This window comes from Felis catus, chromosome B3, assembly GCF_018350175.1.
Source record: "Felis catus isolate Fca126 chromosome B3, F.catus_Fca126_mat1.0, whole genome shotgun sequence".
In the NCBI taxonomy this organism is placed as follows: domain Eukaryota; kingdom Metazoa; phylum Chordata; class Mammalia; order Carnivora; family Felidae; genus Felis; species Felis catus.
In genome coordinates this window covers 46204361-46217235 of record NC_058373.1, presented here as the reverse complement: position 1 = coordinate 46217235, position 12875 = coordinate 46204361, and the positions used below count along the sequence as shown (strand labels likewise).

Here is a 12875-nt window from a genome sequence, read left to right as displayed (position 1 = left end):
GCCCTAACAATTTCCATCAAACACTGTTCTGTCCATGGCAAAGCTTCATGGGCAAGAACGCCAGTCCGCTCGTTTTCCCTGGACTTTTTTTTTTTTACTGTTGATTGGGGAACATTCTTCTGAATATAAATTATATAATTCCATCACACCATCCATTGCTTTTATCCTGAGCTAGTCTCATGGACTATTTCAGGGCTCTCTCCATGAAATAGCTGAGAAAGTGTTTGAGAACACTTGTTTTGAAAATAATAATCTAATAAACACACAATCTATGTCTTTATCGGCAGTTCAAGAGCACACAGCACAATCCCAATTTTTTTTGACCTTAGATACACTAGGATGTCACCCTTGGCAAACCTGCCTTTGGTTGGGTTTTGGAGTTAGACAATTGTAATTGAAATCCCATTCCACCACTTACTAGAATGTGGATTTGGGCAACTCAGTAACTTCCTTAACCCTCAGTTTTCTTTGCTGTACAAAGAGGAATAATCACACCTGTGTCATAGGATTATTTCTGAGGTTTCAGTGAGTTACATGGCCAGCCTGGCACCTTTGGGAATTGGTCCCTGAGCTGTTAACCCCTGACTTCTAGGCCTGTCTACCAGTCAATGACTACTGCATCATCAAGACACCATATGTGGTGGAAAAATGGTGAGTCATTGGTAGCCCTTGAAGCAGATCACTGGGAACTGCTCTTCATTTTTTGCAGCCAAAGACTTCATTTGCTAATGAAGCTTTTGTGAGATGAGTGTGTGACATAGTATATAGACCCGCTGCTGCAGAGAGGTTTGGGCATCTCAATCTGAGATACTTCAGGCCTGCCTGATGCCCAGGATGGTGTCAGTGCCACTGGGTATCCCATATTCAGAAGCACGGGGACCCAGCATGCTGACACCCCACCTTCCCAACCTGTGTCTTTGGTCTGCTTCAATTAGTTACTCAGTTTGTGACTTCGTTGGTCTCCCTGAGGAACCGAACATCATCACTCATCACCAAGCCCAAACAACAAGCCAAGCAGCTAGAGGAAGCAGGCAGAGTCTAGTCTATACCCTCCCTCTTTCCCACAGAGGAGAAAACCCTTGGCCAATTTTAAGGAGCCAACAAAGTTCCATGCCTATCTGGTTGTTCTAAACCAACTTAAATCTTTATTTCCTTTTGCTTCCAAGCAATCAGAGAAATAAAAAGATTTTCCATTCTACTGAAACTACTAAAGTCGTAAGAGGCATTACTGATTCCAGAGTATCTGGTGACCAAAAACAAAATAAAACAAAAAGGCTATTCTGGTTTTGGGGTTTTGGTTTGTTTGTTTAACTGTTCCACAAACCACAACTGTAGTTCAGACAGGGAGAGTAAATGGACCAGCACAGAGCAGGAAACAAAAATAAGTGCAGAAAGAGCTCAATTCTTTGCTGACCAGCTACCTTGATCTTCACTTTAGACTGGAACTGAGAGAACAATAGAGGTCATAGGGACCTAGAAGTCCTCACATCCGATGTGCATCAATTAGACACGTGACCTTGGACAAGGAATCTGAAAACCTCTGTTTTCTCATCTGTAAAATGGGGGAAATAACTCCTACCTCATTTGTTACAAAAGTCAAATGAGCTTTGACTCTGCCAACAGCTGTCAGAGGTGCCTTCCACGTGATAATGTTTGATCTCATGATTCCATTTGACAGAGGAGAAAACTGAGCCTGAGAGAAATTACATAATTTGCCCCGGGTTACAAACCTAGTCTGAGGCAGAGCCAATGCAAAGTTTATCCGCAAAACTTTATCAGTAAAGGGATGATGATCTTGATGAATAAATATCTGCTTGAACTTCTTAAAACACTTCGTTCTTTTGAATAGTCTAAAAGCTTACCTGCAAACTTGTTTTCACCTTTCATTTGTCTACTGATCTTAGAAAAACTTTTAAAAAAGATATGGAAAGGTTAAACTCCAGGCCAACCCCATTCCAAAGGAGGATGTGTTCCAAGCCTTCTTGTTTTCATCATAGTCCCACAGGGTACAAAAATGTCTACAGACTGATCGGTGGCCCAATAAAAGCTGGGTCACTTTCCCGATGGCAGCCTGGCCCTAAGAAGGAGTGAGAGGTGTCCTTTTCCAATGACATGACCCTACAAGTGTCATAAATTTCATCTTGGGAGCAGAGTACGGTTCAGACATAGGGAAGAAAGCCTCATGCAGTTGTGAGGAAAGCCAGACACACAGGGCTTAAGGACTAGTGCTTGTTAAGAAAACTGATCCTGGACTCAGATGGCCCTCATTTCCCCTCTCTCTGCCTTTTACTGGTAAGATATGGTTTTGTCCCAGTTCTTAATCTCTTAAATCTCAACCATAAACCAAGGGAAATAATAGTACCATTCCAAAAGTTATTGTTTCAATTACTCTTTTCTGAGAATTCCAACCTGAGGCTGCCCTTCCTCCCTATCCCCAGTTTCTGAAGATGAAAGCAAGAAAACCTGATTCTGAATATAAAACTCTGTTTCTTTCATAAGTGAACTTCACCACAATCCCCTGGCTTCTCCCCACCAGGGACTTGCTCTCTTTATCTCTGTAAATTATTTATTTCTTTTCTTCTGATTAACTTTCTTATCACCATTACACTAAAAGAAAAGGTTACCGTCAGGTCATCAAATGCCAGTCTCTTGAAATGTCTATTTCTTCAAGAAGCTTTTCAAATTAAAAGAGAGCAAGAATTGGGCAATTTTTAAGAATCTAATTATAAAGCCATTATTATTTTAGACGGAGGATTATAGACAGTGCTGATAACTCTGCTGGAGACTCCAGCCTCCATGGGATCAGGCCTACCCCCTTCTCAGTTCATGGGAAATGAAAAGTGCCCCTAAAACCACTGGACTTTTTTTATTTTTAACGTTTATTTATTTTTGAGAGAGAGAGAGAGACAGAGCATGAACAGGGGAGGGGCAGAGAGAGAGGGAGACACAGAATCCGAAACAGGCTCCAGGCTCTGAGCCATCAGCCCAGAGCCCGACGCGGGGCTCGAACCCACAGACCACAAGATCATGACCTGAGCCGAAGTTGGACGCTTAGCCGAAGTCAGACGCTTAACCGACCAAGCCACCCAGGCGCCCACCACTGGACTTTCTTGAACATGCAAATGACTAAAGACCCCACTAATGGATCTAGTGACTCTGCCACTGTATTAATGGAGTCAACCACATTACAGTCAGGTCATTAAGGCCTAGGAGCCTGTCTATCCCTCTACCTCAGAGTCTTCACCCCTTTTCAATGGAGCACCTTTATCAGTTGTAAAAAAAACCTTGAGCACTCCCCCCCTCAAAATATATGGGTATGTACATGCTTACAAATTATATAGCACCAATATATTACATCGTGCCATATACTAATTATATAGTATGAAGGTATATCAAATATTATATATAGCTCTTGGAGCCAAGATGGCGGAACAGCATGGAAGTTTTTTGTGTGTCTCCCGTCCATGAAATACAGCCGGACCAACACTAAACCATCCTGCCCACCTAGAAAACTGATCTGAGGAATAACACAACAATCTGCACAACTTGAACCACAGAATTCAGCAGGTGCGAGGCGCGGAGAGGTGAAGTGGGGGAGAGAGAAGCTGCAGGGGGCAGGGGAGCCACTTTTGCATGTGGAGACAGGACGGAGACGGGGGGAGGGGGGAGAATACAGGGAAAAGCACCCCCTTCCCCAAAAAGCAGCTGGAGGGAAAGTGGAAAAGTGGAAACAGCCGCAGGCACTGAACTAAAAAGGGAGAAACGAGAGGGTTTAAATTCCATTAAGACTATCAACAGGGGAAGCGCTGAGTCTGAAACTCCGCAGCTCAATACCTGGTGGTGCTCTGGTGGGAAGGGCGAATCCCCGGGAGCAGAGTGGGGTCCGGAGGTCTTCGGGCCACACGGAGAGAGGCGGTTCCCCTGCCGGGAGAACACCTGGTAGAAGCTGTGTGGGTCCCCCAAAGGCAAGGCCCCAGTGGACCTGGGAGAACCACCACATTCGCTGGTACTGGAACAAGGTCGTTAAGGGTGAAGAAGCCTGGTGCCAGATGTGTGTTGTGATTTTCCATAGTCCCTGAGGCGCTGCTGCTACACTATCTCGCGAACTTTTTCTGGGGCGGGCTGGCACCTGGCCTCACTCTCTGGGCATCGGCAGCAGCAGGGTCCAGCAAGCGTTGCTGGCACCCCGCCATTGCTCGGCGAGACCCTCCTGCAGACGGGCAGAACAGGTCAAAGCCACAGTCCCTCACAAGCAAGGCGTCAGGAAAAACAGCCGCATCTGAGACTAAACTCAGGAGGGAGGTGCTGCCTGGGGCTTGGTCACGGACTGTGTAAAAGCGGGGAGTGGATGGAAGCCGAAGACGAAGGACGGGTGCGCGATTGCTGATCCGGGAGAACAGCTCTGACACTAGACGTCGGGTGGTCGGGTGACGCCATTTTTGCCGCTCCCGCGCATGCGCATACGCACCTACAAGCGCCATAACAATCCATCCCAGTAAGCTAAGCAGCGCCATCTAGTGGAGAATGGAGCCATTACACTAAGCCCCGCCCAGCTGGGCCAACCTCGCTCTGCAGGAACACAAGTCTCTCCACCTGCTTAGTTTATGGACTATAAAGCGCTTCCTAATTTGACTTCCAGGGGGAAACGAAGTCATTTCACTCCTATTTCAGTCTGTTCGCTGGTCCATCTATTCAATTTTCTTTCTTTTTTTTCTCTCTTCTTTGTTTCTTTTCTCTTTCTTGAATACAGAAAGAGAAAAAATTCATTTTTACTTTCAATTTTTATGAAAAATATTTTTCTTTAATTTTTTCTACTATATTTTCTACCTTTGTGTAAATTTTTTCAAATTCTATTTTACTTCCATCATTTCATTTTAGTCTACTTCAGGGTATTCATTTTTTCAAATTTTCAAGTGATTTCCTTTTTTATTTCTTTCCTCTTTTTTCTCTAATCTATCAAGCCCCTTTCAACACCCAGACTAAAACACACCTAGGATCTAGCATTATTTATTCTAATTTTTGTGTGTGTGTTTGTTTTTAATTTTTTAATTTAAAATTTTTTTTAATTTTAATTTTTTTAATTTTAATTTTTTAACCTCATTAATTCCTCTTCTCCCTTCAAAATGACAAAACGAAGGAATTCACCCCAAAAGAAAGAGCAGAAAGAAATGACAGCCAGGGACTTAACCAACACAGATACAAGCAAGATGTCTGAACCAGAATTTAGAATCACGATAATAAGAATACTAGCTGGAGTCGAAAATAGATTAGAATCCCTTCCTCCAGAGATAAAAAGAAGTAAAAGCTAGTCAGGATGAAATAAAAAATGCTATAACTGAGCTGCAATCTCCAGTGGAGGCCAGGGCGGCAAGGATGGATGAGGCAGAACAGAGAATCAGTGATATAGAGGACAAACTTATGGAGAATAATGAAGCAGAAAAAAAGAGGGAGATTAAGGCAAAAGAGCACAATTTAAGAATTAGAGAAATCAGTGACTCATTAAAAAGGAACAATATCAGAATCATAGAGGTCCCAGAAGAGGAAGAGAGAGAAATAGGGGTAGAAGGGTTATGTGAGCAAATCATAGCAGAAAAGTTTCCTAACCTGGGGAAACACACAGACATCAAAATCCAGGAAGCACAGAGGACTCCCATTAGATTCAACAAAAAACGACCATCAACAAGGCATATCATAGTCAAATTCACAAAATACTCAGGCAAGGAGAGAATCATGAAAGCAGCAAGGGAAAAAAAATCCTTAACCTACAAGGGAAGATAGGTTTGCAGCAGACCTATCCACAGAAACTTGGCAGGCCAGAAAGGAGTGGCAGGATATATTCAATGTGCTGAATCAGAAAAATATGCAGCCAAGAATTCTTTATCCAGCAAGGCTGTCGTTCAAAATAGAAGGAGAGATAAAACGTTTCCCAGACATAAAAAAATACACACACACACACACACACACACACACACACACACACACACACACAATTTTCCAAGGTAATATTTTAGTCCATCCATGCTGCTGTAATAGGTTATCATAGACTGGGTGAACAACAGAAATTTATAAACAAAAGAAATTTATTTCTCACTGTTCTGGAGGCTAGAAAGTCCAAGATCAAGGGACCAGCAGATGTGGGGTCTGGTGAGATCCTCACAGATGGCCATGTCCTCACTATAACCTCACAGGAGCAAAGGAGCAAAGAATTGGGGTGCCTGGTGGCTCAGTTGGTTAAGCGTCTGACTTCGGCTCAGGTCACAATCTCATGGTTTGTGAGTCCAAGCCCCACATCCAGCTCTGTGCTAACAGCTTGGAGCCTGGAGCCTGCTTTAGATTCTGTGTCTCCCTCTCTTTCTGCCCCTCCCTGGTTCACACACTGTCTCTCTCTCCCCAAAATAAATAAACATTAAAAAAAAATTTTTTAAAGAAGCAAGGAATCTGTGTGCAGTCTTTTTTACAAGGACACTCCCCCCACTCATGAGTGCTCTGCCCTCAGAACCTTATCACCTCCCAAAGACCACATCTCTAATACCATCACTTTGGGGGCTATGCTTTAACATATGAATTTTAGAGAGGCATCCAGCCTCTAGCAGAAAATATAAAAACATCTTTAGGGCCTATTCTGTTCTTCTTGTGCCCTGATAGACCTCACAGAAGCCAGTTAGAGGCAATGGTTCAAACTTCATGGAGAACTTGTTTTTCAAATGAAAGCTCTCCAGGCCTCAGTCCTAGAAGCTTTAATTAGATTGTTCTTGGGCTGTCCCCAAACCTGTCCACTCCCTGAGATCTCAGGCTGACTCTGATTCCAGTGCTCAGATTTTGAAATTACTGGCCCAGACCCTCTCTTTGGCTACCCTTTTCATTTTATCACTATGGTCCTACTGTTATCTACCTCCTGGAGACCCTCTTGTTTCCCTATGTAAATTAAAACAATCAAACAATAATAATAACTGCCATTTATTATTTCCTGCTTGCCAGGATTGCTTTATCTCTTTCCATTATGCCCTTTAACCTGATCAGGTAGATATCAGTATTCCTTGTACAGATGGAAGAAAAAACACTAAAGCTCAGAATACTCAGGTCTTGCCCCAGATTACCCAGTTAGGAAGTGATAGGCCAGGGATTTGAACCTAGACCTGTCTGATTCCAAAGCCCAGGCTCTTGACCACTGAGTATGGTGTCTCCAGAATAAGTGACTGCATTTACTGAACTTCTACTATGAACCAGGCACTGGGCTCTGCACTTCACATGCACATCTCTAATACTCATGACGTATCTGCTTTTGTGCAGAGATGATTCTCAGGCTGCAAATTCTGATGTACACGAAATGTCTTTACTTTCTGTAAGCCATCTCAACTACTGACTCCAAACTCCTGTTTTTCAAGCCCTCCCGGATTTCTTCTTTCCACCCCACCCCCACCCCCAGTGTGCCATAGTTCTGGATCAGACACAGCAACACCTAGGCCTGGGGGTGGGGGTGCTGCCTGGTTCTCTCTCACCCACCCCCCCAGGTGGCCATGGAGGGGCCTGTCCTCCCCATCTTCCATGACCTGTTAGTGCTGGAGGCTCACTGCTCTCCTACTTCCCGCCAGGCACAGGGGCATCCTTTTGCCCATCTGCCAGCACCACATAGCCATATCCCCCTTGGGTTCTTACCAACTTCCGGCAGGGTTTCTGGGAAGCCAAGGACGGTCTCCTTTGCCCTCAGACCTATAATCTTTTCATCTCCACTGACCTGCGAAGCCCAAGAGACTTTCTTTGTGATGATGGGAAGGTGGGGTGCTCCTGCTTCCTTTAAAATATGTTTAGCCTTGGGGTGCCTGGGTGGCTCAGTCAGTTAAGCGACCGACTCTTGATTTTGGCTCAGGTCGTGATCTCACCGTAATGAGATCGAGCCCCATGTTGGGCTCCACACTGGGTGTGAGGCCTGTTTGGGATTTTCTCTCTCTCCCTCCCTCTCTCTCTGCCCCTCCTCTGCTCATGTGCATGTTCTCTTTCTCAAAATAAATAAATAAACATAAAAACAAAACAAAACATGTTTAGCCCTTTGCTTGTCTTTCTTGGTTACGATTCATTTGTCCTAGGTCCTAAGTTTGGGGAAGAAAGAGGATTTGTAGAATTCTCTCTGGTTTGCCCTTCTTAAGTGGAAGCGAGAACAAGGGGGAGATGTTGGGAGAAAAATCATATTAAGTTAGTATTTCAAAGTATTATCTCTGGCTCATGCTATCCCATTTTACAGGTGAGGAGATGGAACTCATTAAGGTTAAGTAACATTTTCCTTGGCTAATAGATAGTAGACCCAGCATCCTCAGGCTCTGGAAATCTGATTCTCTGTGAAGTCCTCCTCTCTTCCCTGCCAGGAGTCTCCCCGGCAAGCTTCAAGGAAACACAGCAGAGCTTGTGCATTAAAACCACCACACAAGGGTGATGGGTTAGGAAGGCAGAGCTTGGGCAGACAGGTGCTGTCTGTATAGCACCCCTGAAAGGGAACAGGCATCTTTCCTCCTATCCCACCCCAAGAGAGCCTCACAAAATGAGTTGGCATGCGATGATCGTAGGGAGATTTTGGTGAAGCAGGGACTTACAAGGGCCAGAACTTTGAAAGCCTCTTCCCATGTAGAAAGTGGTAAGAGAGTTTACTCTGCAGACATTTGGGAGGGAAGCGTCTTGGATATTCCAAAGCCACTTGGATACACTGGTATCTTGATGAGTTAATTTGCAGAGCAGACGCCCAACTTACCTAACTGCCTACTCAACATTTCCAGTTGAATGTCTGAGAGGCATCTCAGACTCCACAGGGTCAAAGCTGATTGCCTAATCTTCCCACCAAGCCTGTTCCACTCACAGCCTTCCCCACCTCAGCTGATATCAACCCCATTGTCCACTTGCTCAAGCCAAAGTCCTTGAAGTCATCCTCAGCACCTCTCTTTGCCTTACAGCCCACATTCCAGGAGTCAGGAAACTCTGTTGCACCCGCCTTCCAAATATACCCAACACCATCCAACCATTCCTCAATTCCGCTCTTACCATGCTGAACCAAGCCACCATCAATTCTCACTGGATCACTGCAATAGCCTCCTCACACATCTCCCCAACTTGCACCCTTGCTCATTTATAATCTGTCCCTGGCCTTGCAAACCAGAATGATCTTTTAAAGATATAATGCAAATCATGTGACTCTTCTCCTCAGGATGGTTTCCTATGTCTCAGATCATGAAAGTCAAAGTCTTTATAAGGGTATCTCCTTGATCATTGGCTTCTTTGTTGTTCCTGGAACAGACCAGGCATGCTCCTACCTCAGGGCCTTTGCATTGGGTGCTCTGGCTGTCTGAAGCTCTCTTTCCCAATATGTCCACAGAGGCAACTCACCGAAACCCTCGTTTAAAGTTCAACTTCCCAACAAGGCGCATCCTGACCATTTAAAATCACTACCTCCCCCCACCTCCTGAATTCTGCTATACTTTCCCTTTTTCCATAGCTTATTACACTCTACAATCTACATAAATCTCTTGTTTACTATGTTTATTTTCTATCATCTGACTCCTCCTCCCCCCAGTGGTATATAAGCTTCACAAAGCCTGGAATCTTGGTCTGTTTTGTTTACTTGTATGTCCCAAGAGCCTAAAACAGTGCCTGGAACATAGTAGGTATGCAGGGGGAGAAAAGTTGGAATAAATAAAGTTGAAATAAAACTAGAGACCCAAGGAATATCAAAAGAGCCATACACAGTAACATTTCCCCTGCCTGACTTCTCAGTCCTCTACACAAGGGAACATTAGTTAGCACAGAGGAGAGTTTTTTCTGGGGTCACCTCCCAATGGGGCCCCCCTCAAAGGCATTCAGTCCCACATCTTTGCTTCTGTGTCATCCTCTTCTTACACTGAGGTTAGAGCTTTCCTGCCCCCTTCAGCTATAGAAACGTTTACCCCACCAAATCTTTGACTTGAGGCACCAGCCATTTTGCTAAATTCAACAGAAAATGGGCCCTCCAGCTGCTCTCCACCTGGCAGAGCCCTTCTCTTTTTCTTTGTGCTTAGTCTGCAATTTGAAATACCACTGCCATGAACCAGCATCCCCTCTGTCAGAGGGAGAGCTAGGCAACCGTGTGGGAGCCACCGACCCCTGACCTTTGACAGAATTTCCAAACACAACACATTAACCTAAATTGATTAATTTGGAACTATGACCTTGGCCCAAGAAGGTAAGAATACAAGACAAGATATTTGATTCTCAAAATGTATCAGGATTTTTAAAAAGCTTTTGTAAATCAACTTTTTTTGTATTAGATATAGTTAGATCTGGGCTTGTGAGGGGGTAGCAAGCGAGGTGGACACTGGGTAACATGGTTAAATGTTAATTATTAATCAGCAGGCTTCCCTGACAAAGTATCAATAGGCAATCTCGTCTTTTTAACTTCAGGAATTAGCAAGAAGACCTTGGACCCCGGATGAAACAGGAGAAATGGAAAGTCCCCTGTGTGTCTCTATTTTCTTGGTTTTGTGCGTCTTTATCCAATCAAGTGCCCATGGACAAAGCCTGGGACTAGGTAAGAGCCTGCCTTTTCTGTGGAAATGGGCATGGATTTTTCTTTCTTAAATGTCTGTCACAAAGAACATTTGTGAGACAAATTCACTGAGTGTTCTTGACGGTGTGGGACAGAACTTGATTCTATTAGTGGCATCACGGGTCACAGGGACATGTTGCCGTTCGTGCAGGACTGAAATTTTAGGAGATCTCTCTGGGGATAGAAGTCTAAAAGCACTTGCGGCTTGCACTGAATACTCTCCCTCATGTCTGATTCAGAACCCGTCATGCCAAGACTTGGGTCTTGGAAGAATGATCTGAAAGAGTTTGGGATCTTCCCGAGAGTTAATTTGGCATCTAATTTGTGGTTGGGGAGTGCAGCTTGCAATGAAATGCTCCGTTTTGCTGAGGTTGCCTGATTGCTGGCTGTCTGAGGAGAGAGGAATTTGTGGAGTCCTGTTTCCGGTCAGGTCTAAAGAAGAGATAGCATTGCATATTTTCTAGAAAAACTTCATGTTTTTCTGCCACAGTTTTACTCTGAGACGGAGAAATCCAACAGCAGTCACACTTGTTTGATTTATAAATTCATAAACTTGATTGATGGCCAAAGGTAGATCCAATTGCTTGACCAGGTAGGTGGATTCCAGGTCCTTGGCTAAACAGTATATTGGATCAATAAATGATGGATATGAAGGAAACTGAACAGTTGGGCCAAATTAGACAGGTATTTGGGATTTTTGTGTGTGTGCTGGTTACTGGTCAGGAGCTACTCACTCTGAGGAAGAGACTTAGATTTTTCTTTCCTCAAAGACTATCTTTGGAAGGAGCTCCAAAAACCTTGAGAATCAGGAATTTAGTAACCAGGAATATACCTGAAATTTCCAGAATCTTTTGTTTCCCCTATAAGAAAAAAGGCCGTTGATTATTTTATTATTATTTTGTATCCTACATCAATACTAATTGGTAGTATTATTACCACTTCCTGAGCATTTTCTGTGCCAAGCACTATGCTGATTATTTTGTATTCATCATCTCATGTGTAAAGCCATGCCCAAACATGACAGTAATGATTTAGAGCCAGCCAGGCAAAATTGCTGATGATTTTCATTCCCTGGGTTGACAGGGATTTTGCTAAAGGGCCTGTCCTGACCTTCGGCCCAGAATGTTGTTTTTGTTTGTTTATTTTCCGTAGATCTAGAAAAGTGCCTGTATCATAACTGCTCAATGAATTTTCATAGTCAGAACCTGCATCCCAGAAGCCTCCCTTGTGTACCCCTTGAGCTTTAACGTAGAGTATTTTGCCTCTGGGGGAACTTTTCATTAATGGAACCACAGAGCATGTGCACTTTTGCCTCTGGCTTTTTCACTCAACATTATCCTGGTGAGATTCATCCGGGGCACATGTATGTGGCGGTGACTCGTTCATTCTGGTGGCAGCAGCATTCCTTTGGGTAAACATACCTCCCTTTGTTCTTCCATTGCGTTGTTATTGGCCCAGACTATATTCTAGTGGAGTCTTGGAGGTTGGAAGGCATGAGTGCCAAGGAGGAGGCTGAAGGGCAGGACGGCCTCCCCCAGGCTGCTGTGCATCCAGATTCCCTTCACCAGCTCTTGCGTCGCTCAGCTGCTGCTTTCCCGGGGTCTGGTTTGTCCAAAAGCTGAGGGAAATGGCCATGATTAGCAGGAGGGTTCTTCTGGGAAAGGGAGCAGAGTCAGGAGGCCTCCTGTTCCTTTGAGAGTAGAATCTCTGGGAAGAATTCTTCCTGAAAGGAGTGAGCCAGACAGATCTTGTGTGGATGAGGCTGGTGGGTCATCTTCCAAGGCATTGGCTGGAAGCAAGCACCCACAGTGGAGGCCTTGTCAGACAAGTACCTAGACTGGTGGCTCTCAACCAGAGGCAAAATTATCCTCCACAATGTCCAAAGACATCTTTGGTTGTCAGAGTTGAAGAGAGAGGGCTATTGGCATGCAGTGGGCAAAGGCCAGGATGCTGCTAAATAAACATTCTACCATGCACAGGACAGCTCCCCCAACAGGTTATCCAGGGCAAAGTGTCCAGAGTGGTTGAGAGTTGAGAAACCCTGGTCTGTACCAAGCTCCCACTGTCACTAGTCATGGGCCAGGAAGTACTCCCCCAAGGACCCTTCCTCTTTAGCCCCACCCCTCCCAGCCTGCCTCTTTTTGTTTTTATTAATGACATTACTAATGGACCCACCAAGGTACTGTGTTCCCAGTATGTGCCCGATGTTACCCCATCCTCACCATGTGGTAGAGTGAGCCAGCACATAGGCAGCTTGCAGGGGTCCCATGGCTGTTCAGAGCAGAGCAGGGAGAAACACCTAGAGCTCAAT

General features: G+C 44.6%; 1 protein-coding gene and 1 long non-coding RNA gene across 2 annotated transcripts in view; one reads left to right on the top strand and one right to left on the bottom strand.

Moving 5' to 3' along the window:
- LOC123385917 overlaps positions 1-4508 on the bottom strand; it is an 83949-nt gene extending 79441 nt beyond the window's left edge. Inside the window, exon 1 of the long non-coding RNA XR_006599188.1 lies at positions 3835-4508. This is a non-coding gene — a long non-coding RNA (uncharacterized LOC123385917). The remainder of the gene's footprint in view (positions 1-3834) is intronic.
- The window catches only part of LIPC (lipase C, hepatic type), a 159913-nt gene that overhangs the window by 10834 nt on the left and 136204 nt on the right, over positions 1-12875 (top strand). The window contains exon 2 of the mRNA XM_003987102.6: positions 10420-10546. Coding sequence (XP_003987151.4) covers positions 10462-10546 — 85 coding nt within the window. The 5' untranslated portion in view covers positions 10420-10461. The remainder of the gene's footprint in view (positions 1-10419; positions 10547-12875) is intronic.